The sequence below is a fragment of the Halichoeres trimaculatus genome, unplaced genomic scaffold (assembly GCF_033239565.1).
Source record: "Halichoeres trimaculatus isolate MK-OKI-2021-1 unplaced genomic scaffold, fHalTri1.1 fHalTri1_scaffold_11, whole genome shotgun sequence".
NCBI classification, from domain to species: Eukaryota; Metazoa; Chordata; class Actinopteri; order Labriformes; family Labridae; genus Halichoeres; species Halichoeres trimaculatus.
In genome coordinates this window covers 34,168,524-34,195,073 of record NW_027437189.1, presented here as the reverse complement: position 1 = coordinate 34,195,073, position 26,550 = coordinate 34,168,524, and the positions used below count along the sequence as shown (strand labels likewise).

Below are 26,550 nucleotides of genomic sequence, written 5' to 3'. Positions count from 1 at the left end.
AGGTTTGCTTGTTGTCACATTTCAGATAACGTAACTCTACTGATAAATACATTACCTTGTCGTGTTGTATTCTCTAAAAACTTTACTTGAACAAAGAAAATTTGTTCAAAAACAAACACACACCTGGTTAAAAGTCACATCTTTATGACATTGTGTGTGTGTGTGAGACTCGGGGCCAGAAGGTGGCGAGACAGTCCAATTAAAACAGATTGTTCTCATTTCTAAGTCAGTAGCCACGTTTACATGGACCCAAATATTCAGCTTGCATTCGGTTTATTTGCTCAAACAGAAAGAATTTAACCTTTGTATACACCTCATTCAGAAAGAAAAGAGCCAATCCGAATGGACATTTAATCAGTTTCACAGGGGTGGAATATTCCTTTCCCCAAACTGATTGAGGTATCATGTATCCACACAAATGGAAAGTTGTCAGGGTGCGTTCTTTCAGCGCATGCTCAGATATGACGTAAGACGCAACTAGAGACGTTCCTCAACTTTAAAATTGGCGGTGAGCCGTCAGCACTGGACTGCTGCGGAAAGTTTGTTTTTGATCCAAACTTTGAAAGAAATGAACATAATTTCAAGACTGGATGGATGACAAACTCGCAACACGGAGTATTGCAATGTAGACCAGAGATTGGAATATTCCTTTCCATGTACTATTGTTTTCAGAAAAGTCATTCGGAAAGATTCCATTCGGAAAGACGAAAAACTCCTCATGTAACCGTGGCTAGTGTGGGCACATTTTCCGATAAAGCAAAAGCTCTTAATTACCTGTGATCAGGACAGGCTACAAGTGTTAGCTGGTTTATCACGGGATGTGTACCGTCTCTGACAGAAGCATGTGGTTGTCACCTCCTAATTTTGTAGATTATAAAGTTTAGGGTGAGTTTGAACAGCTTTTTTTTTTTTTGCAGGTCCAAGAAAATGATTATAAATCAATGAAATGCCCTAAAGACCTCTGAAGCCATTTGGCCAATAAAGTTCTTTTCTCATGGTGGAGTATTTCTCCCAGGTAGGCGACAAATCTTAAGACTTTATCTGAATGGTACCTTACCAGAGCTGTAAGCAGTCCTTACAACTCAAATTGCTCAGCTTTCACTCCCACTTCAGGTGAAAGGTGCAGCTATGAATATAAAGTAGACAGGTCTAGGGAATACCAGTTAGCCTTGTTCAGCAGTTGAAATTAGACATCCCCATCATCAAAAGGCTAAAAACGTTAAGATATCCATTTGGATACCTCAACCTTTTCTGAAGGCAGAACTGCTGTTCTTGTGTAAAGAACCAGGAGATGAGGTTCTTGATAATGATGGCTCCCAGACACCTCCCCGGGTAAATCCATCAGGGAACCCAGGGGCAGACTTATGCCAGAGGTTTAAAATACCCTGTCGAGCCTATAGGGGAGCCTCGGGGTCCCCCAGGAGGATCTTCAGGTGGTTGTAGATAATGTGTCTGAGCTCATCCACTTCCTTCCCTGCCTATGCAAATGGGAACTAGAGAAAAAGCTGGAAAAGCTAAAGATGAGAGCAAAAAATGCACAAAAATAACTTACACATGAAATTCATGGTTAGAATCAACTTAAATGCTGACATGGTTTCCTTATGCGTCAACGTTTGGATGACTCTTTACAACAAGGGGTCTATGTTATTCTCATTCAAAAGTAGCAAGAGTAAAGAATCTCCTGTGAAGCAGTCATGAACAAAGAGCTCTAGATTAAAGAAAAGCAGAGATGATTATCAAAACTGTTCAAGAGGTTTTTACTCAGACATACACTCTTCACTTCTTGGTGAAGTGAGGTCTATGATTAGGATAAAATCTGCTTTCTTTGCTGACATTTCTTAATCTGTAGGAAGATGATTCGTACGCAGGGAGATGTCTCTGATCTTATAAACCTCCATCAGCTTTAGAACACGTTTGAGCAAAGTAAGGCCATGTCCAGCCATAATCCGTCAATAGGGTTTAGCAATACGGAATCAAGGCCATAATACCAATTGACCTATGGCTAAGCCGCAACCCCTCCACTCACTCAGACTAACAATGAACATTCAGTGACAGGTGCTGTGGCAGGTGTCACAGTAACAAACATATCATAGGTTGTAAGTTGTTGTCAGTCATCAAAAGGCTCTAAAGTCTACACTGAAGAAATATATGAATCATGTTATTGTTGAGAAGGTTGATAAAAAGCTTCAGTTACAGACTAAATTTACAGCTCCCAGAGCAAACCTGATAAACAGCATCTGGTTAGCATTAGCATCTCAGACGACAAGATAGAGGATCAGCATTGGTCAAGACAAAAATATAACCTCCTTTTTACCATCTTTACCAAGAGTGTGTCCCTGTTAGTTTGGAGCTACAGTATTTACACTGAATCACTCAGCACAGCATCTGACAACCTACGTTATCTTGGCCAATACCGATAAGCTTATGAAGCTAAGCTCCTGAATCTAACGTTTACATTTAACTGGAGCCCTTTGGACAACAGTTAACAATGATGTACGATCACCAAAGAACAAAAACTAGAACAAAACAGGCCAATAAACTCCCAACAGAGACATAATGAACAATGCAGCTAGGAGCTAACGCTAGGCTAACTTTAGCTAACGTTAGAGAAAATCCCAAAGAGCCCGTCAGACTGCATTGGTGGTTCTAGTGTTAAAGATATCTCTATATTTCTTTACAACAAAGTCACAATCTGCTGCTTCAGATATGGTGTCAGTTTACCTTAGAGCAGATGGAGACATCCTTCTTCATTTGATTCACACAGAGCTGATGTTGGGGTTTACTCCACAAATTTATCCAAAGGAGAGACTTTTCTCAGTTCAGATTTGTCTGAGGAAAGGGTTGAAAATACACCCCCCCACCCAGCCTCTCAGGATACCTTGTGTCAGAGTTGCATGTACCCCATGAACGGCATTCAACCTTTTTAAACTTCAAATTAAACTGACTTTCTGCAATGTATTTCAATGGAGGCAGAGGATGTTCCAGTGTGTGGGCATGGCTTTACCCACTGTGGTTGGCTCATTGTGTTTGAGGGTGGGACTTGTACATTGGTCAATAATTTTCTATTTGTAGTGGCAACTTTAGCATCTTAAATATTTGTATCTGGGTTAATGTTGGATTTATTACTCTCAGAGCTTGTCCCCACTTTTCACATGGTCCTTTCATATATCCATCATGTTGTTTTTGCTCTTGCTTGAAGTTATCGTAAATATTTGAAAGCAAAATGCATGATCCTTTACTGACACCATTTTAGCATGGCTGTGAATGTTGCTTCACAAGATGATGTGGGAACCAGCATCAATAAGACCAAGTTCTTACTTGCAGTATTTTAGGCCTTGTCCATATGTAGCAAGGTATTTGAAAAAAAAAAAAAAAAGATAAAAAATTCCCCCACATTTGATTTAAAATAATACTTTTGTCTACATGCACAGGGCAAATCCGCTGATAAGTGCAGCTCAAAGCATGCCAAACCCATATTTTGCAGTGTCTTTCAGAAGTGAAACCTGTGCCAGCCAACCAGATTGAGCCCCTGCTCTTCAGCTGTGACATTAAAGAACCAAAAACTCAGATTCCTGGGCTTTACACAAACCCATGTAATCGTAGCTCTCCAAAATCTTCACTTTGGCTGAAGTTTTTAGAAAATATTGTTTTTGTCATGAAAAACTGTGGTTTTGTGTGGACGACAGACCTAAACATATAAAAATAAATGTAGTTTCCCAGATACCCAGTTACATGTGAACATGGCCTTAATTTAACTAAGACAATGGCATCTTTTGCCATTGTCTTTAACTTTTGACCTCTCTTTTTAATGGAAAAGTTTTTTTTTTTTCCCTTGAGACAAAGTTTTAAATGATTCTATATTAAACATGTAACTCTGTGAGTATTAGCGGTTCATTTGTCCCTGGTGGTTCTTGTTATATGAGTGGTCTGTACTTGCAGGCTCTTGTATGTAAGTGGCAGTGGCCCTGCACTTCAGACTGGAACATTCTTAATTTTCTGTGGAGGGTAAGTGGAGTGGCAACAGTCCTCTGAGGTCTTTGGAAATAATTCACCAGTTAAATGAGTTATATGCTGGACTAAATGTGAACAGTGTATTTGTTTACCAGGCTTATGTAAGCTGTAAATGAACTGCAAGGGCTGATGGTAGTTTTCCATCTGTTAGCTTCTCTCTGCTTTGTTCCCAGTCTCGTCAAAAGGCTTCAGAAACAAGACAGGAGCAGACAAACAGTTTGAGTCTGACCTGCTGAGGGTTGACAGTGCTGAAGGATTGTGGGTGGAGTGTGGAGGGCTTATGAGTGCCAAAGCGGTGTAACCGTCAGTGGCTGTCATCAGAGGCGGCACATGTGTCTCTTCATAGTAAAGAACATTCCTGAGCCCTGTTGTTCATAATCATTATAATAAAAGCAAATCATTTGCATTGTTTCTCTGCAGCTCTCGCTGTCTCAGCTGGCAGCTACTTCACACCACCCGACCAGCAGCCACTCCAGCAAGGTGTTGCCATGGCAACAGTCGATTCCTTCTCTGCTTCATCCTTCCCCATTGGCATCAGCCCACCAGCTGTCACATGTCGTAAGATTTCCACCCCTGTACACTCAGACACACACACACACACACACACACACACACACACACACACGCACACACACACACACACACACACACACATGCACTCACACACAGATTTTTTTTCTCAAACAGGCACTTGCAGAGGGACATACACAGGGGTTAGAAAATAAATAAATAAACACAGAAACAATAAAACAGAGCATGGTGAGCCTTGATTTAATCTTCAAGGTTATGAGGATAGTCACTCAAAAGAGTTCAAAGACACGCTCACCTTTGGTCTGCACTGTGCTCATTTTCTGGGCACTCACACACTTACACACACCATCACTCACACAAAACCTCTCAGCTGAACTCCAGATTGCACACGCTTTGTCTCTGGACCTGCTGGAGGTGCTGAAGCTCTTCTTTTCATCTCTTTAATCAAAAGAAACAATATTCTTTGACTCGGCTTTTCAAATCTTTCCACAAAGGCTACTTCAGTTTGCTGAGAGTAGCCGGTATCCTGCTTAACCTTGTGTTTTGCCCGATGGGAGAGTGTGTTTAATCTGTCTTATTTTGGACCCGTTTTTAAAAGCTTTAACCTTTTTCTTCCCTCAGACTTTTTTTGTTTTTTTAACGCTTCATTTGAGGATCGGCTCTATTTGTGAAATGCTGTTCTTGGCCTTTGTAAGGCCACAGCAGCAGCCTGTCCTTGTGGACCTAAGTGTTTTAGGCCCAATCCCAATTTTACCCCTTAAAGGGGACATATCATGCTGATCCCTGATTTAATACTTACATATAATATAATACATTTGAAAACAAGACCTTACACCCCCTGAATTTTTCAAAAAATGAGATATTGTATTTTTTCTGATATCCTAGAACCAGATTTGATGCCTCTGAAAATAGGTCATTGCCATTTGGACACGAGATTTCGACCTTCGTACACGAGGATCCTTTTTCTTTTTATTGGAGTAATCTGATAAAGCAGCTCCTCCTCTGTGATGTCAGTTAGTCACACAACCGCCACCTATGGATACACCCACCAAGAGCCGAGTATAAATAAAGCTCCCTACTAGCTCTGGCTAACTTGACTGAGTGCTGGATGCAGGGACTTTGCTCTGCTGAGCAGCTCGGCTTTACATGGTGAATAAGCAGTTAAAACACTGTAGTTTTAGCAGACGTGGTAATACTTGTGAGACTGTGATATTTGCATGCTTGTTCTGACATGCACTGTGAACCTGGACCACAATAATGCTGCGGTAATAACATAGTGAGGAACTGACGGTAGAGGCGATCTTTAGACTACACTTTCAGCATGATGGATAAAACAGACAGAGAAAAGTGAAGGAGCAGGATGGAGCCCTGTTATAGAAATAGTTTATTGGTGAAGTCTGCCTATATTTCCACGTATAAACCATACATGTTACAGTACCGCTTTGACTCACCACACTGAAGCGTCCTGAGATGATCTGTGTCCAGGTGGATTTTCTTCCTCCTGAGCTGCAGAACCGTCCGGGTCTGACTCGGGGTCCAATACAAAAGGACGTATCCTACACTCTGCCATTTTATTAGTGCTATCAATGCCTTACGGTGAAGTTTTGGCAAACAGCAAACTCGCTCGGTCTGCTCCATTCAATGTGGTGATTTTGTAAATACTGCCATGCTGCAAAAACTGCCCCCTGGCTCTACCCCCTCCGCCCCTCTGATAGAACTGACCAATCAGAGCACAAAGGGCTGTGACGTTGCGAGGTTACTGGAGGTCATTCTCCAAACGGAGCGTTTCAACAAGATCTTCAGAATGGCCTAAAATGAGGATATTGAGAACGCTATTGTGGGGCAATGAAGGAACTAAATGACTTGTACTGAGGGCAGAAATGCTTTACAGGCATCCTAATCTGGTATAGTGAAAAGGAGAAACAAGCATGATATGTCCACTTTAACCCTTGGTTTTACGTGTGCATATGTAGTGAAGTGGTGTGTCAAATCCAGATTGAGAGGAAAGGCTACACAGCCCTTGGAACAAAGACGGACAAAGACCTCACTGGAAACCAAGGAGTATGACAAATTTCTCATGATGTTTATATATAAATATATATTTATATTTATAATATTTCCTATCAGATATCCAATTTTTCACTTATCCATGTTAATAATTGCCATGGTTTCAACTGTTGGTTTTTATTTTGACATAGCTTCTTATTACGATCTACATAATGCTGCTATAGCGACAGTTACAGCTAATAATAGCTAAACGGATGTCAGACCGGGGTTACAGGTTCGCAGCAGATGGACTTTACTGCTGTGAGCTGCGGTTTATGAGTGAATGGACAACTTAGCTGCATTCAGGAGCTGCATCAGCTACCAAAGCTATGATAAGCTAACATTATGGTATTCTGAAGCTTCATAATAAAGCCTCTGAATACCATAACGTTTGCTTAATGTTCACTTTTCATGATTTAGCCGTATCATTACTCATGTGATGGCTGCATCATGGTGGTGTCTGTTTGCTGTGAGTTTGCCGCCCTTACCTGACTTCAGTTTATCATCACTTTGTGAAAATGTGTTTCGTTCTGAGGTGAATAAACAGTCGTTCTGCCTACTACTGACAGCGCGCATCTATGGGTGATGACTTAGAGGGGCATCTGGTTTTTAATTTTTTTTTTTTTAATCCCCTCCCCTTGGCCCTTTAAACAGAAGACCAAGGGGAAGGGGTAAGATGGAGGAATAAGAATGACAATTTGGATTGGTCCACACCAAAGTCAGATCATGGTACCCCAGTGTAGGTTAAGTTTAGCAAAACAAAACACATATAGGACTGTGCAATTTTACTCATCTACATCTCAAACAGAAGGGAACAGGCTGACATGTGTTATGCTGAAAAATGTCAGTCTGTCTCCACTTGTTACCAAGCTTAATGCAAATTAACAAATTCCAGGCACCGCAGCCGGGGGACAGCAAGGATGAGAAAGTCAGCTATATTGTGCTGATTTTAATAGCTCTGCTGAATAATTTCCTGAAATAATGTGAAGCTAACCTGTTCCCCCAGTCGTAGGTGTTTGCTGCTGTGAATCAGCAGGCAGAGTCATTTTGCCTTTGAAAGCCACCTTGTCTTTGCTAATTTAGACTATAGACGCCCACAAAGATGCATATATTAAGGTCTCAGCATTCTGCACAGGAGAAACAGTGGTAAAATCTCACAGAAGTGAAACAAAATCAGGATGCTGTCAGGCTCACCTGAATGTATGGAAAACATGTTGCTGGTGTTCGAAGCACTGTTCCCCTCGTGTCAAAGCACAGCAGTCACTACCTGCAGTGTATAAATTAGACAATGAATAGATTTTACTTGTTTAAGCTTGGTCTCTGTTATATAAACCCTGTCACTACCTCATCCAGAACTTACTGTGTAGACTCTGCAAAGGCCACTGGAAACCTCTGATGTAGTAAATGATATGTGGGTCCCTTTGACTCTGGAGTCCAGAAGTTTTGGCATGTCTTTAATAGACACCCTGCTCCTACAAGGCTTGACTTATTGAACCATATTGTAGTGGTATTATAAGAGCTGTTAGTGCTCACCAGTTTTAATTTTATGGAATTTATTTTTTCTTTTTTAACATATGAACAAAGAAACAAACCTACAAAGAAAAAAATGGACACTAAAAGCAGACTTTACAATGTACACTACAAAAATTCATGATTTTGGCAGCCCTTAGCCGAGCAGTGCAGGGATATGCCCTTTGATGAGTAGGGGGCAGTGGGGTTGGTTGTCACACTCATTATACTTTGCCACCAGAGAGTGCTGTCTCTGAAATTGAGTAAAGGACATTTATGGAATTGGGATCAGAGCTCACAGTATTCTGTGGAGTAAGACAGCTGAACTCAAGGTGTGAGGGAGAAACTTTCTGTGTTTTTCATGTCAAATTGTAAATGTCCAGCTCCTCTGTAATTTTCCTCTAGACTTTTACACAACAAGTTTACAACAAAACAACTGTTACCCTTAAAGATAGGGTCTGCAGGAATTGTTGTTACTTGTTTGACAATACAAAATTCAAAATGGGATCCCCCTCCTTGGCAATATTATCTGACTCAGCATGTTAGCACATGCTAATTACAGGTATCTGTATGGGGTTATAATTGTGCCATCATAAACTGAATTTGAATTAAAATATTGAATGTGAAAAGCATGATGTGTACTGAAAATGAATGTTTTGAAAATAAATTTATTTTTTTAATTGAATTATTTTTTTAAATTGAATTTGAATTTGTATTTTGCCTATGAAAATTCAACTATTTTTATACTTTAATTCAACTTTTTTTTTTTTTAACTTAAAATTCAAAAACACAGAATTTAATTTCAGTTCATAAAAAGCAGATTCAGTTTTAAAATCCAATTTCAATTCAAAATGACATGGCCGTTACGTCATCTTGTGCCTGTAGGGAGACTAATTGAGCACAGATTCACATTGGAATTTTAAGAAAAGTTGAATTCAAGTATAAAAAGAGTTGAATTTTCATAGGCAAAATACAAATTCAAATTGAATTTCACAACATTAAATTTCACTACACATGCTTTTTCAAATTCAATATTTTAATTCAAATTCAGTTTCTGATGGCACAAATTTGACCTCATATATCTGACACATACCTGGTCAGCAGAAAGCTAACTTACATCGCTCACTGTCCCTTGCTGCTCCCCAAGTTCTTGAGAGTGAATGAAAGTCAAACCAAGTTTCTTTCCTTGTTTAGAAAAAAAGCTTTTTCCCTTTGGCATTTTGTGTCCTTTTTGTTGTGTTTTTTTTTTTTTGTGTGTGTGTGTGTTTTTTTCCTTTGTGCTACATTCACTATCGTAGCCACTCAGAATAGCTTCTTCCACTTGCTAATCAACATGCAAAGTCACTTCCCTGATGTGGTTAGCTGAGGTAGCCACTTCTACTCTCCGCCTAGAAACGTCCAGAAACAACCAAAACATCAGCATACAGGCTGAGGAGGCGGTTCAAACAGAAAGAGGCTCAGAAGTGATGATTGAGAAGGTCTGTTTCTGTACAAGTAAAAGCTGACATTTTCATTTCTTTGGAAAATCCTGAAGACTCTACCTGTAAAAATTATGAAGGTAAAGCTTTACTTTAGATTGTTACTAGCTAGCCAACTAGTTGTTACACAGTTGTTAGCCTAGATGCTGGCAGGAAGTTTTGGTTGGGGTTGGTATATAAATCCGGCTGGTCTCAAGATGAATTTCCTGTTTGTGTTCCATGCTCATTTTGTGTTAAGATGCATTAAGTTATGTACTTGACAACTTGCCTATGCAATTAAACTTTGAACTGTAGTTCTGCCTTCTCACCCTTTTAGAGGATTTTTCCTATTACAATGACTGTAACAAACAAACAGTGAGTGACAACCATCCCCATGATGTGGTTGGTTGTCACAATGTGTCAGAGTATCTTTGATAGTTGATTATTTACGTTACAATGGGTTGGAAAAGGAGAGGGATGCACATTTCAAGGCAACACCTTGTGCTTTCATATAATGTATGAATGACAGAAAGATTATTTGATGAAGAGCAATTCACACTGGACTGAAAAGTGAGACAGCTAACCCCATTCTCCCCTACTATGACATCTAGTCCCTTGCTATTTTTTTTTCTACTTTTGGTGGTTGATTTAGCAGATCGATTAGAGTTTCACTTCAGAAATCAGAGCTTAAGAAGTCTGAAATGTTACGTGACCAAACGTCTTAATGCCTTTTTCCAGCAATATTGCATTTTTTTTTTTGTTGTTGTTGTTTCAAGTGTATTTACACCTAATAATCAGCTGAGAGACAACTTTCACATCCATATGAGACTGAACCACTGAACCACTGAGCATATATGGGCTTCTGCTTTGCAAAGTTGATGTTTAGAGCATCGTGTTTCATGAATGACTACACATAAAGGAGTCCTGTTCCTTTCATCATCCTTTTATATACATGCGTTTTCATCCGTTGTGTTAAGCCGGAGGGTAAAATACTGGACTGAAATTTCCCTTGAAGTGAAACAGTGAAATACATTAGCTTTGATTGGCCTTTAGGGATGTGTAGATATTATGAAGCCAAGAGCTGGGGGAATTAATCTGCAGGCTATTATAGTTAAAGCCTCTTTACCTTCTGCTGAACATCTGCTGCTGCCGCTACAAGTGGATAATGTGACATGATGGTAAATGACCAAACAAAGTGAGACAGTATAGCACGTGAAGAGTCATAGAGCAGCTGACTGAAAGGAACAGTTAGTGATATTTATCTAAATCTGTGATATTATTCAGTCATTCTTTTTCAGGCGTCTTTATAATGTAAGGTAATGTAATGATAGCTTGACATGTTTATATTCAAATCAAACATTTAACAAGAGTCACTGTTAAGTGACTCTTAACAAGGCCTACATGTCATGGTTTCCAGAATCTTTTAGAGGGAAATCCTTAACAATGAATTTGATCATCAGAAAATAATGTAGCTTGCATAATTATCAATATCTTGAACTTAATGTTAGTTTGATAAGCTATGTTAGCAAACATTACCTATATAGTCAATGTTTGACAAGCCAGTAAGTTAGCTTAAGACATTTTTATGGCACATTTCATTGAGAAGACATATACATTAGGTAGCTTGTTTAAGCTATGTTAGGGTTAGCGTAAGTTAGCTTAAGACATTTTTTCAGCACATTTTATTGAGAAGACATATACATTAGGTAGCTTGTTTAAGCTATGTTAGGGTTAGCGTAAGTTAGCTTAAGACATCTTTTCAGCACATTTTATTGAGACGACATATACATTCGGTAGCTTGTTTAAGCTATGTTAGGGTTAGCGTAAGTTAGCTTAAGACATCTTTTCAGCACATTTTATTGAGAAGACATATACATTAGGTAGCTTGTTTAAGCTATGTTAGGGTTAGCAAACGCTAGCTTTTTAGCAGCTGTAACAGCTAGCTTAAAGACACAATCATGTAGCTTACCCTTTCTTTATGGGTTGACTGATGAAGTGACAGATGAAGATGGATGTTGTGGTGGTCGTGTCACTGATTTATGAGCAGCAGACCTTGCATACCCCTGTTCTCCTCTTCGTACTGTACCAACAGTGAAAACATAATCCTTGAATCCAAATTGAGTTTTTCTTGTTCTAGCCACCTCTGTGACCGCTTCTTCCGTGTTGACCAGCTAGTCTCATGTTTCAAAATAAAACACAATTTCTAGCATAATCTAGATCTATCTTTAAATTGTAGAAGTCAAGTTCTTTCGAGTCATGTCTCAAGCCTAAGTCAAGCCTAAGTCATAAAGACCAAGTCAAAGTCAAGTCAAGGGGCTGTTAGCACGTTAACAGTCTTAGGATAAAATGCAAGTATTGTTGCATATTGGCCTCTGGTTTACACGGAAATGAGGTTTTAGCTGACCTAAAACACAAACTTCATCCTCCAGAATGGATTTTTTTCTGAAACGCCTCAGCCACCATTGCTTTGTAAACAACAAACCTGTGTTTTAACTGGAAATGCTAACGACACGCTTCAAAGGTATAACAGTTCTGTGGTTATGATTGTTGCGGACTACCACGTTGAGCTTGTGCTGCTCAATCTGCTGTATCTGCTGACTGTCTTTAACAAAAGGAGCATCTGTTGCTCTACCTCTGCTCTTAGCATTCACCAATACACCAGATGACCGGCCCAACTCTATTTCAGTGGAGACCTACCAAAAGCCGTTTCTGGACAAGACAGTTATAGCGCCAACTACAGCGATTATGATTATCCTTCTAATTTTAAAGAATTAAAAAAAAAGTGCTGTGAAGTAACATGCTAGCATGGTTTTAAATATTTTCCTCTCTAAATTCAGGTGACAGTCACTTGGAGGTGGTAGCTGCCTCACACTGTGCAGATGATACAACACAATGCTCTGTTGCTGCCAACACCAACGTTAAAGTCATGGATTGTGTATTACATCCCATGTCCTCGGGTCGCCATTAGCTTTCAGTTCTGGTACTGGGAGTGAGTTTCTGTGTTGTTCTCTGTCCATAAATTGAGCTATTAAAGCAGCTTACAGAATTTATTGTTTAAACCTCCATTTGTCCTTGTTCATAATCTGAACACCTGCTTATCAAAAGCAGTTCCTCATATTCCGTCACATAGAGCAGGTTTAATGGCGGCAGGTTCCGACACAGTATGAAGCCATTATTTGTAACCTTTCAAACACGCTATCTTACCATGTCTGGGCATCCTCTCAGGTTATTACAGAGCAGCTTGCTGTTGAAGCATTGCAGGAACCTGGGTGTTGCTGCGTGACTTTGGTTGAGGTTATTACCAACATGTTTGATTGAAAGCTCAATAATGCACAGCCATGCATGTCCTTTGATAGGCCAAGTGAGCCATGCTCATATTTTGAAGACCAGAAAAAAAAAACACTTGACTGGAAAATGACACCATTAGCTAACTCTTCAGCTAATTATCTGTACTAATACCCCTACAGCTCCGTATCTGTCAGTGACAAAGAGAGGGGGATTAATGTTTGCCTCAAAAAAAGTAAAAAGTTGATCCACAGGCATTAACAGTTTTTACTTTTCCCAAACAGCTGATACTGTGGAAAACAAAGAGGCAGAAGAGAAAAAACAGAGATAAACAGAAGAAAGTGGGTAACTGAAACGCAGATTAAAGCAGACCGCCTTGAGTGGTTGACATTTAACTAATCACAAAGGAGTAGTGTTGTTGATGCATCTCAGTTTCCTCTACCTTAATTAAAATGAGAAATTGACTGTCAGTGGCTCTTTGCCTGAATTAATTGTCCCCACACTTTTGGTCAGGCCACTTCAAAAACCTTCATAGCACATTAAAAAAGGAAGTAAACATTTCCCCTTACAAGTGTTTTTGTAATTTTGTACTTAATAATTTTGTGAAAATTAAAAAAAAAAAAGATGATCCCTTGACAGAAAACTTAATTTCAGGACCTAGCAAACACACAGCTTTCCTTTCCTTTTATTACAATTCAGACAAGCATATTTCATGTCTCCTGATACTGTTTTTTTTTTTCTTTCTTTTTCCAAACTTGCATTTTTCAATTTACCTTAAAATAGGGGAGAACAGGATTAGTTTTAACCCTTTTTTTACTTTAGTGTCAATTGCTCTTCATGAAAACATCTTTCGCCAGCCATTCCTACATTAAATTGAAGCTGAAGGTGTTGGCTTGAAATGTGCATCAGTCTCATTTCTAACTTATTGTAACAAAGAGGCATTTAACTGTTGTTGTTAGTTCAATGGGATTTTTTTTGAAGGTAAGTAGTCAGAACTAATTTTGAAAGTTCGATTGCATTGACAAGTAGACAAATAAAAGACTTAATGCATCTAAACACCCCACATCTGGAATTTCTTGCTAGCATCAAGGCTAACAATCATATAACTACAAATTAGCTAGCTAATACCGACTATGGGATGACCCTGATTATGAGACGACCCCCCCTCTTTTTATTGTTTTTTTTTTTTTTAATTGAAATTCTCATTGAAATGATAATTAGAGACTGCTTTCATTTATGGGGTTAAATCCAATCACTAGGATCTATGTTTCAAATGTAATTGTGATGACAGCTCTGGTAAGGGGCATGTCTTCGTTATATTTCTCATTATACTCACACACCCCTGTTTACCTCTTGGAAACGGTCTCTTTGAGGATCACGATTAGTTTTTCTTTTACATATCCCAATTTTGTATATTTCCATTCCACAATTTGAGATGCAGCACCTTCTAGTGGCAAGATATAATGAGTGTGACAACCAACCCATGTGACAACAAACCCCATTCTCCCCTACTTGTTACCTTTTTCAAAGGAGGGCAACACAAACAAAGTGGAGTGGTTGAGTATAAAATTGAAAAATAAGAAGTAAATGAAGCTTTTTAAATTTGCTTTGCCATGATGGAATGTCTCTGATAGAGGCTAGCATACCTTAAATTCATTATTCTCATGAGTCCTGCTTCCTCTGCTTGTTCATGTCTTCGAAACTGGAATAAATACAGAAAATAAAATCCAGGAGTGAATTAAATGCCTTCCTTTAATTAGCCACGTAGCTGTGTACACAAAATGATACACTCAGCTGCACACTCAACCTTGTTTCCATTCTTAATATTCTGAATTACCAAAAACTCTCAGTCATAACCAAAATTACACTTTTTTTCTCCAAGTAGGTAATCACTGAGAAAAGTTGCTTCCTGCAGCATTTATTTATGACTCATGTCCAAGTGAAAGTAATGACTCCACTCTGAGCAGAAAATAGGTGGCCAATCTTTAGCTCTGTTGTCAATGAATGGAGTTTTTTTTTTTTTTTTTTTTTTAAACACTGAGCACGGATGGTTATTCAGAATCAATGGTGCCATTCACAGTGACAGGGTAAACATATAACAGGAGAGGCCCTTTATGTCTGCTGACATTTGCTATCTTGTGTAGGACATGTAATTTAACTTTAAGTGGAGGCGAGGAGCAGCCCAGAGGAGGGCAATCTCACAATCAATTTTAACAACTCCATCACTCCACTGGCTTTTTTTTTTTTACTCTTCTCAGTTGCTTTGTTCAGAGATTTAAAGGCATACATTATACAAGATCTTTTTTCATGTACACTTTAAAAATAAAAAAGAAAAGAGAGAAACAGTCTGTTTTTACTCCTACTGGTAATTTAAATGACAGAGCATGTTTCTACTGTGCAGTTTTAAAAAAAGCACCATTTTCTTATGCAGGCATGACTCTTAATGATTTCTGTTTCCATGAAAAGAAAATAAACTCTTATTTAAAGTTAACATAGGTTTACACTCCTGATTAAAAGCTCAAGACCAGCTAAAAATTGTGAGAATTTATATTAGCACTGTTTGATCTTTAGAAGGTTCTAGGTAGAGCTTCAGAATGCCAAAAGGAGAAATGAGAGTAGACCAAAAATAAATTTCAGTGAGAAATTTATTACAAAATAACAATTAATGTAAAATATTCTGTTCATAAGCTGCTCAATAGTTTAAGGCCACATCCTTTAAAAGACAAAATCTGCTCTAAAATGTGGATTCACTGATTTTCTGTCAGGTACTCTCTCTGTCATGACCTCCTGTTGGCAAAGGCTAAAAATCTGTCTCTCTTTGAACGTGGTCAGATTGTCGAGCTTCATCAGCAAGGCCTCTCACAACACACCATCACTGCTGAGGTAGACACAGTAAGACAGCCAGTTTGAATTTCTTCAAAGATCCTGAGGGTTATGGATCGAAAAGATCCAGATGTAGACCCAAAACCATTTTACCAGAGCTGTCCATCAAGACACAAGACTCAAACGAAGGCCGTTACTGCTGCCCAGTAACCATCAGACGCCATCTGAGAGAGAAGAGTCTTCGAAGGCCTCGTCTCCTTCAACGCCACAAACTCGCTGTTTGGACTTTTTCAGAGAGCAGCAAACATGGGACACTGAAAGGTGAAGAAAGTTTGATTCTCTGAGGAGAAAGAACGTTACTGACATGACCAGAAGATCCCACTGGAGATATTTTCACTGCGGCACAGTGGAGGAGGCGCCATGGTGATCTGGGGACTTTTTCCTTCAACAGAAGAATGGAGCTTCAGGTTGGTCAGGGCCGTCAAACGGCGGCTGGCTCTGTGGTGATGTAGCAGGGGGCCTCCTTCATGACTGAGGGCCCTGGTCTGTGTGGGAATGACTGGGTTTTTCAACGCTGGGACAATGCTACAGGTCACAATGGGTGCCTGACAAAGGACTTCTTCCAGAGGAATCAGCTCACTCTTTGGGACCATCCTGATGTTCCCCTGATCTAAATCACTCTGAGAACATATGGGGGTGGATGGGGAGGGACATTTACAGAAATGGACATAGGTAACATTCACACTAGCGTCCTGGAAACAAACATGCCGAAATTTTTTTGTAGTGATCACCAAGACCGGTGGAGCTCCTCATCAGAGTCCTTTTTTCAAACTTTTATTTCTATTTAAGGAGGTTTTAAGTTTTTTTTTTTTTTTTTTTTTTTTTAGCTGTGGTCTCAAACTTTTGATCAGCTGATGAAAAGGCTGTTTCCCTTTTGTTTTTTTGCAATAAATTGCTTACTCAAATCTTTCTGTCTCACTCCCATTTCTTCTTTTTGCATTTTTCAACTCTGCTTAGGACTAGGGATGGGTACCTTTCACATATGAAACAATACGGTACCAATGCCCGGTACCTGGCAATCGGTACTGGTACTCAATGGTACCAATTTTTGGTACTTTTTTGTGCTTATTTGGTAAAAAATATATGTTTGTTAAATAATATATATTTTTTATTTTTCAATTAGACATATTTATTCTTTAACATATAACCTTGTAATGCTGTGTTCATGTCCAGCATGGAAAATTGCCTACTCTTCCACTCCCTCATACTCACAAAGATGCATTTAGGTATCTAAATATGGTACCTTTTGATTTTTCCTGAATTTGTACCCGGTACTTTTGACAGATTTCAGTCGGTACCTATAAAAGTACCTAATTCGGTACCCATCCCTACTTAGGACCTTTCTAAGATCCCACAGTGAAAAAATATGAGTTTGTATTTTTTTAATCTGGTCTTTCGTTTTTGATCAAGTGTGTATATTATTAATTACTTTTCTTACCTCACCACATCCAGCTTGCTTTTCTGACCACTGTTTGTTTGTTTTAATTTGAGCCATGCTTTTGTGTTGGAGCATCACAGTAGTACATTTTCTTTCTGTGTTTTCAAACAACCTTTTTCATCCATCAGCCTGAGAATAATCCCTCCCTGTGTCTGTATAATCCCTGATTGGTCCAGGCAGGCATAAGTGTCGGCAACATCACCCACATGGAGGCGGCTCTTCAGCCAAGAGGGGACGTTTCACCTTCTGCTCAGGATGAAGGAGACCAGCTTGAAGAGCTGCCCTTCACCCCCGTGCATGCCCCTGTCATCACTGCGGGGATGAATGAGCCCAGGTGAGCCCCCTCTATTCTCCATTGTCTGCTTCAGGCATGGACAAGGAAGGTTAGTATTTGCATAAACTGGTCCCAAACCCTGAGCCATTTTGTTCTCATGTCCCTATCCTCCATCTCTGATTGTGAATGAGGAGCAGGGAAGTACCACTTCTGCTATTTTGGAGTTGGCATCTGCTGTGAAACATAAATCGCCATAAAAAGGCCAGCTGTTATTTGTGAAACAGTAAGTGCTGGCCAATAAAATGATAGATCCTCACGGTCTACTGCTTTGAAAATCAATCTGATTAAAACACTGCTTTGAATGCAGCTAAATTGGTTGTCAGCGACGATATATTTCTCCAACTGGCTCGTCTAGATTATTACATGTGGGGCTGGAGTTTTTGACAACACATTTTTCTTTTTACCTCCTTGACTTTTCTCTGATCAACACCTCAGCACAGTGTGTGTGGCTGACCCCCTCAGTGCAGCATGGGTGGTGATAAGATACATGGTGAAATGAGGCCACTCTCTGCATTGGTGTTGTTTTTGGTGGACTGTTTTAACTTTAGTTTTAGTCTAGTCTTTGTCTCAAACTGTCATTTTATTTTTTGTTAGTTTTAGTCATGTTTAGACTCTTTTTAGTCTAGTCAAGTTTCAGTCAACTAAAAATGTCAGCATTTTAGTCTTATTTTAGTCAGAATTATTCGGGACTGTTTAGATGATGAAAATTGTACATTAGTCTCTTTTAAGTGTTCCCATTCGTTTTAACCCAGTTAATATAGTGCAAGGACCTAGTTTAGAATAAACAAAACCAGCTTTTTCTTTAAGTCACTCATTTCACACGTCAGACAGAGGTACCTTGTAAAAACTGTTGTTACCTTATAGACTCTTATTTAAATTTACAATACATTTATTTTACCTACCAAGCATTTAAGAAGCAAACACACGTAAATTTAAAGGGGCTGTGAGGAGTTTCTAAGTGATCTTGAAAAAGTCTCCTTTCTAGATATATTCCTGATCCTAATCCACACTTTATAATGACATTATTAGCACCAATATAGATTATTTCAAATTGCTACTTCCTAGCTTTCCAATTAGGTCAAGCAGGACTGGATTAATTTATTGCACGTCTAGGTCTCTTGACAACACCACTATAGCTGATGAAGGTTAGTCAAGGGAAGAGAGATCTGTGGTTTTCTCTGCTGAAAACGATTTCTGTGACTAATTTTGTTGTAATGGTGGACACTGGGTGTTGTCACACTGGCCATCCAAACTGTGCCCTGCTTAAAGTGATACTCTGGGATGGAACAAGTTGGGTCCTATCACAAGGTTTAGGGCAGAAATGACCCCGACAGCAGTGTTTTTGTGCAGCAGAAGCCCAGAGCGCTCGCACCAAACACCCCCTCCCTGCTCCTCTGCCGGTTTCCTCTGCACTCAGACGGGGCCATATTTTACTTGACCAAAAACACAAATAAACGGACTCCCACCAAAAAAATCTGATATCGGTCTGCATTCACGCTTTATTTAGAGAATTTTCAGCTTTCACACAAAAACACCGCTAAATAAGGCTCTAGTTCTCATTGTATCGTAAAACGGCGCTACCTCCGCTGCAGAGCCACAGCTGGCTACGAGGCGCTCGCCGCTTAGTGCATCAGTCCGCACGCGTGCCAGATATACACAAATGCAGGTAGTCTGCCAGGACGAACAGACAGTCCGTTTATTTGTGTTTTTGGTCAGGTAAAATATGGCCCCGTCTGAGTGCAGAGGAAACAGGCAGAGGAGCAGGGAGGGGGTGTTTGGTGCTCGCGCTCTGGGCTTCTGCTGCACAAAAACACTGCTGTAGGGGTAATTTCTGCCCTAAACCTTGTGATAGGACCCAACTTGTTCTGCTGATCCCCTGCTGGGGAGTTTGGCCAGCAGTCACACTACTCCAATATGAACCAAACTTTAACAGGTATCACACATGCACATTACCCGCCTATGTCATCGTGAAGCATCTATTTACATGAAGGGCGATCTCATCAGAGTCAGCACAATGAGACACAGAGAGCACTGCTACAATTTTAGGACTTTTTGATTTATGGTAAGTCGTTTTGGCCCGACACAGCCCTCTAACACCCCTGCTTAGTTTAAAATGATTGTCGAGAGATGCGCTCGCGGTGATCATACGTCAAGGATCACACACGCTGTTCATATGTGCTTGTGTCAGTGCGTGAAGTAAACCGTGCCGAAGCCCACCTCCCCGAAGCGTGCTTAAGCAGAGAGGGGAATCATGCTCAAGCACAGCACAGTTGCGGTCACACTGGCCATTCCAAACGTGCTTTAGGGCTGAAGCGTGATTAAGCATGGCACGGTTTGCCAGTGTGACAGCGTCCTAACTGTCAGACAGAAAAAGGACAGAAGAGCAGAATAAAGATAAACAGAACAGAGCTAGAGCAGGAGCTTAAGGCTAACACAGGGGCTTAACTGTTCGTGCTAATGTTCATGCCAACCCACATGCAGTGGTTATTCTGCAGTCTGTTCAGCCAGGATTCAACCAGGATTCACTAACGTTACACATTACAGACATGTCTCAGTAGTGCTACATATGGACAGCTACTTAGCTACTGTACGAACCGACACTTAGCTTGACATGTTAGCCTATGCATACGTCGTAGCACCTAGCTGCCAGAAATGCTATTTGTAGCTGACATACTGTATAAACTTACATTTGCTTATTGTTACGTTTCAAACAACAGTGCTACGTAACTGTGCTGATAAATACATTACCTTGCCGTATCTGATAAAAAGTTGTCTTGAATAAAGAAAATGTGTCCAAGACAAACACACACCTGGCTGAGAATCACATTTTACGACAGTGTGCGTGAGACTCTGGGCCAGAAGATGGTGAGGCAGTAACATTAAAACAGATCCTCCTCATAGCATCTTTAAATGAAATTGTTTCATTGTCTCTTGAGATTCGTGGTCGTGTTTCTCCCCAACCTTTTTCCACAACATGCTCAGTTATCCACTTCTATGTAATCAAACTGTTTCCAAATGTCGTTTCTTCTTTTTCTCCCAAACACCAAACATCAGTCCCTTTCGCTGTATTCTATTTAATTTTATATTTGTCTTTGTTGTTGAGTTTAACCCACTGCAGCTATATCTTCTGAATAATTCTGCGCAGGTGGGGAATGAGGAAGTGATGTTACTTGCATCTGCACAGTGCGACCTGATGCAGCCCCTGAAATGAGACTCGGGAGACAGAAATTTTCTGTATTGTAATGAACGTTCGTTGATGATGATATGTAGTCATAATGTTCACTAACGAAAGCAGCATGGCTTTGCATCCTTTAGACGTACTATAGTTTCATCTGGCCTGGTATGTGAGCCTTAGCACCGTCCTTTATTACCAGGATGCTTCACTGTCTGGCTGTATACAGAGAAAAATTGATTGGCTCACTAATTGGCAGTATGTGTTCTCTTTGGTGGAAAACTTCAGCTCAGAGCCAATTTAAAGGAATGATTTTGTCAGCCTTTACGTCCCACTTTAGGTGAAGTTCCCACCATTCATGTCATTATTAAATCCAGCCATACGCCAGAGTCTGACGTTGATTTATTGTTCAGATTGTACTGAACTGAGCTCGCAGTCTACAGTGCAGCTAATGACAGAGTTTGAAGAGTATATCACAAGGGTCTGCAACCTGCAGCTCTGGAGCCTCATGTGGCTCTTTGGCTCCTTCAGTGGCTCCGTGTAGCTTTAAAAAAAAATAATGAAATAAAGATTTTTTTATTTTTCTTACAGAGGGTATTGATGATTAAAGACATTTACACTAAATAAAATCAATCTAAAAATCCATCACATCTGTCAATAAAGACTGCTACTGCTTTACTTCACCTACAACGTCAACAGCCCACCAACTTTCCATGCACCTGTGGCTAACCTCAAGTTTTAAGACCTGGAAAGAAAACCAAATCTACAAAACGACAAGTCCGGAAAAAAATGCACATTTTAATTCTGTGTGGATGGATTTATTTTACTGTAGATGTGCCAGCTTCATATATATGCTGGGTAAGTGGCAAAACATGAGCAAACCACTAAAACAGATAAGATGAGCTTTATTATTGATATTTTAGCAAACTGAAGTATTCCTTCAAAAAATAAAAATGGCAGTGAATGATTTTTTTTTTTTTATATTTGCAAATTATTCAAACATTTTTATTTTTAATTTTTCTTAATAAGATTTAAAAATTCTTTAAAAATTGTTAGCAATTTTGGGGTATTCAAAAATTCTATACATACCTTTTTGCTTGAATTTTTTTTTTTTTTTTGCAAATTTATGACTTTTTTTCTAACTTTATGCAGTTTGTTTTTAACTCAACAGGTTTTTTTGGGGAAAAAAAAAAAATACATTTTTTTTTATGTCAAAATTGATCTTTTTTCTTTGTACATTTGTTACATTTCCAAGTTTCAAATTTTTTGAAAAAAAATTGAAACTTCAAGTTTTTGAAATTTTGACAATTTTTTGAAATGCTGTAAACTTTTGCAAATTTTTGAAAAATGTCAAAAATTCTTGACTTTTGTGAAAATTTATTACAAAACAAAAAACTAAGATATCACATGAATTCATTTATTCAAAAAAAAAAATCTTGCTTAGATAATTATTCACTAGATTTTCACTTTGTTGAGAATTTCATACACTTCACTGTCTTTATTGTGAAGATAAAGTAACTTTTGTGGCTCTGAAATGACTTCAATCCAAGTGAGCTGAGGCAAAATTGCTTTTCCTATGAATGTAAAAGTTGCAGGCCCCTAGTATATCATAATGGCAAGTGTAATGCAGACCTACTTTTTAGGTGACTCCCCTTACAGAGGGAGTAAACCCAGGAAATAATGGGCAGTTTTTTCGAAACAAGGCATTACATTAGTGAAGAGAGTCTGTTCATAAGCAGCTGGCACTGAAACACTTTCCCAATCCCACCATTTGGACCCAGACACCATACTCTCCAGCTCACTGGTCTGAAACATCCGTGCCTTTTCACTCAAAGCCAAAACATCTTTTTGACTGTTTTCAGCTTGGAGTGACCCACTTCTTTGAAAAAGAACAATGAAGTCTAAAGAACTTTAATCCAAGTTGCTATGCGTGTCTGATGTATCCTATTTCAAATACAAGAATGAGAGCTTAAATATTAATCTGCTGAGCTAAATTAAGAGACAACTAAGCGATAGCGAAGAGGGGGGAAGCATGAAACCCAGTAAACTGTCGACTCAACAGTTGTCTTAATTGGTTTGATCATAACTTCATTCTTTCACAAATCTGATACAGGGAGCGTGTGTTTATCAGCTGGACGCAGGAAGTTATGATAAGTTCAAATATTGATGTTTGTTTTCCTCTGCTTGCACTTTTGCCAGCCATCTGTGCACTGTGTTTATCCTGCCCAACGTGGTTGGTGTCAGCGTTTAAAACGTAAGTTATGAATGTATCCTCAGTTGTGGAAAAACAGGTGGCCATCATGATTAGAGATAACTGCCAATTATGCTTGAAAATCCTGAGGGAGCGCTTTGGCACCAGCCCCGTCTCCCCTGTAAGCACACTCTTCAAGCCACTGCTTGACGAATATTGCTGACAAGCTCATGCTGTCTAATCAGTGTTTCACTGCAATTTTCCAAAGTCTGTTTAACAGGATAAAGTGAGAACACTAAAATTATCTACCAAAAGATATAACATGGAGGAAGAATGGAACTGATCCAAGATAAACCGAGCTGGTTCTGAAATGATAAAACAGCACCGCATTCAAATTACACCCAAACATTTTTTTATGCCTCATTTAAAACCACAAAACACCCGAGTGAGACTGGTGCACGGAGTGCTGAACACATTACCTCCTGCTGCTCGTAAAAAAAAAAAAAAAAAAAAAACAGGAGTCTTTTAGCTCGGGGAGTGATGGATGTGCTCTCATGATTCTCTAATTCAACCCTTCTTCCTCTAGTTTCTGCACAGTCAGCTCCAGGAGATCACTGGCTCACCTCTACTCTGCCGGCTTCCCAAACATTGTGGATCACAGAGGACAGGCAGCAGAAGTCCTGGACCCAACTGAGCCCATGCCCTTTGACCCCCAGTGTGAGGATGCTGACCCTTTGCAGGGCAATCTTCTGGTGTTCCAGTTTCTGGCCTTTACCAGGTGAGACCTGCAGAACTGGGCCACGTGAGGTCTCAGTGTTGCTTTTGACTGATAGCAGCTACGCTGTACAATGGATTTAACACAAAAAGCTGGATGAATTGTATGTAATTACATGCTCCTTAAGCATCACAGTAGATATAATAATTTGTGTCTGCAGAACTGTCAGAGCTACTGCCGTTGCAGTCATTGATATGACAGCACTTGAGTTCCCTTTCACTGTGCACTGAGCCACTGGCCATTTAACGGTCGGAGGAATAGATACATCCTTTATGCATTTTGGTTCAGAGCCAAGGACAAAGCCCAGCTTGCCTTGAAATACCCACTTTCCCTATGAACCACAGCCAAATCTTCAATGCACTTAAGCCTCGCACGCTTGAAGTCCTGCCGGTTACACTTTACACACGTGTCAAGAACGCATCCAAACACAGCGTGAGACATACGCTCACAATTGCTGAAAAACACATAAACACATTTCCCGTCAGTGCAGGCTGAATAGTGCTTCTGTCACTGGCTCATCACAAAAGCCCTAGAGCCAGCGTCCCCTCTGTCAGGGGCTGACAGTGGAGGAGGCTGCTGAAGGATGGGTACAAAACACACAACTCTTTTTGTCCTTCTATCTTGTCATCAGCACTGTCAGCAGTTTGATGCACCCAACTCTGTGGTTTTCATCATAGACTCGGCATCGCGCTGCTGACTTCTTATGTGTCAGCCTCAAAACTCTGTAGCTGTTCCATGTAAAAAGACGTCATGCATAATTCGTCTGTATTATGTGAGAAAAGACAAATCTGCTTGTTTTTTGTCTTATTTTTGCTTTCTGTAGGTCAAAACATTAGGCTCTTTATGAATAAATTTAAACTGCATTAACTTCCCACAGATTCACCTCAGGGTGCTTCAATCCTAAAGACACAAAGAAAGAGATAGCAAATGCATAACAGTGATTAGAATTTATATTTAATATTCCACATGATTAAAGCTTACCCTCGTACATATCTGAAAGGATAAAAATGAGCATTTTTTTTTTACTGAGAGCTTTATCTAGTTCCTATTCTGATCATGCAAGGTTTTGGTGAAAGTCCTATATGACAGTGACTCTTCTTTACTACTTTTTCAGTCTGTTTTACCCATACAGTGTGACACAATCCAATCTAACCTAATCCAATCCACTCTATTTATATATCTCATTTTATAAACTGAAAGTGCTATACTAAACATCGAGTAGAAACATAACAACTATAAAACCAAAAACACCCAGAAAATTTGTGAAAACAGGAAAAAGTAACTAAGAACAATTGATATACATACTGCAAAAGAAATCAATAAAAAAATAAAAAAGACACAGGACCACGCAAGTCATGAGTGAGAAGCTAAAGAATAAAAATAGGGCTAGAGACAAAAGAACTCCACTTTGGGGGCTGTTCAGACATGGGGGGGCAGAGTGTTTCAGAGAAGAGCAGAAAATGCAAGTCCCCCCCTTGTTTCAAGTTCTGCAGAATATTTTGTTACTTGTAAACACACCATTTAAACTGGGCTCCTCCTCCTTGGATCAGTGCCAGCAGCAGCACACACCCACAGCCTCTGACCGTGACAACATGAACACACTCAATGTCCCAGCAACCACCTGCAGCATCACGTTTCTCTGTGAGAGAGACTCCAGAGCAGTACACCTGACCTGCCATGTAAGCACATGCTAATCACAGGTATCCGACACATGCCCGGTTAGCAGAAAGCCAACTCATGTCACTCTCCATCTCATGCTGCTCTCCAAGTTCCTGAAAGCAAGTAAAAGTTGAGCCAAGCTTCACCCTTGTTTGGGAAAAAGTTTTATCTGTTTGGAGTTTTTCCTTCCTCCGTGCTACGTCCACTAGTGTACCTGCTCTGATTAGCTTCTTCCACTTGCTATCATCAAGTGTCACTTATACACCAGGGGTGCTGGGATTGGCTGATGTAACCACGTCTACTCACCACCTAAAAATGTTGTGATACAAGCAAACATCAACATACAGGCAGAGGAGGTGGTTGAGGCAGACACAGACACTGACACACATGTGAAGCAGATTTTCTGTCCCTTCAATGCTTTGAAAGAAGCAATAAAATCTTTAAATCAAATTAGAAATCACAGGAAGCCATTTCAAAGATGCAAGAATTGGGGTAGTACGTTCTCATTTTTTGGCTCCTGTTTAGAGTTCTGGACTGTAAACTGTGCATTGTGCAAGATGCTGGTGTAAAGTGCATTATAGTGGTATAGTGTGTGAGACTTGCTCAGAGTGCTTAAAGGTAGAGTTTGTCGGAATTTCCCCCAAAAATAAGATGTCAAGTTTTTCAGGAATAATCCTGCTCAATCCTCTCCTTTGGGCATGTACACGTGTGTCAGTGTCTGTGTCTGCCTCAACCTCATCTTCTGCCTGTATGTTGATGTTTCAAGGACATTTCTGGGCGGAGAGTGGGGTGGCTACCTCAGCCAACCACTGCTCACCCAGTGCACAAGTGACTTTGCGTGTTGATGATCACTAGGGGAAGCTAATCTGAGCAGCTCTGATAGCAGACGCAGCATGGAGAAAGAAAAACAACTTAGGTTAAATGAAATGCCAAACAGATGACGTTTTTTTTCCTAAACCAGGGTGAAGCTTGGCTCGACTTTCACTCACGTTCCGTCTTATGTTTGCTAACGAAAATTCCTGCAGACCCTACTATTAAGAGATAAATACAGCTTAACCTGAAAGCAAAGGTGTTAAAAAGCCTGCTTTAACAACAGTGTAGATCTGTGCGTTGAGTCTAAAAATCACGAGTTTATCAATCATGGTGACGCCAAGGTTGGTGTCAAAGGGTTGAACATTATCTTTAAGGGAAGCCCAAATCCATAAGGAAATCAGGTGGTCATACACATTTGATTATAAAATACAAAGCTATATGATTCC

General features: G+C 39.8%; 1 protein-coding gene across 1 annotated transcript in view; it reads left to right on the top strand.

Annotated features, from left to right (window-relative positions):
• nphp4 (nephronophthisis 4) overlaps nucleotides 1–26,550 on the top strand; it is a 370,059-nt gene that overhangs the window by 225,348 nt on the left and 118,161 nt on the right. Inside the window, exons 12-14 of the mRNA XM_074682340.1 lie at nucleotides 4,432–4,569; nucleotides 17,337–17,494; nucleotides 23,444–23,635. Of these exons, the coding sequence (XP_074538441.1) occupies nucleotides 4,432–4,569; nucleotides 17,337–17,494; nucleotides 23,444–23,635 (488 nt within the window). The remainder of the gene's footprint in view (nucleotides 1–4,431; nucleotides 4,570–17,336; nucleotides 17,495–23,443; nucleotides 23,636–26,550) is intronic.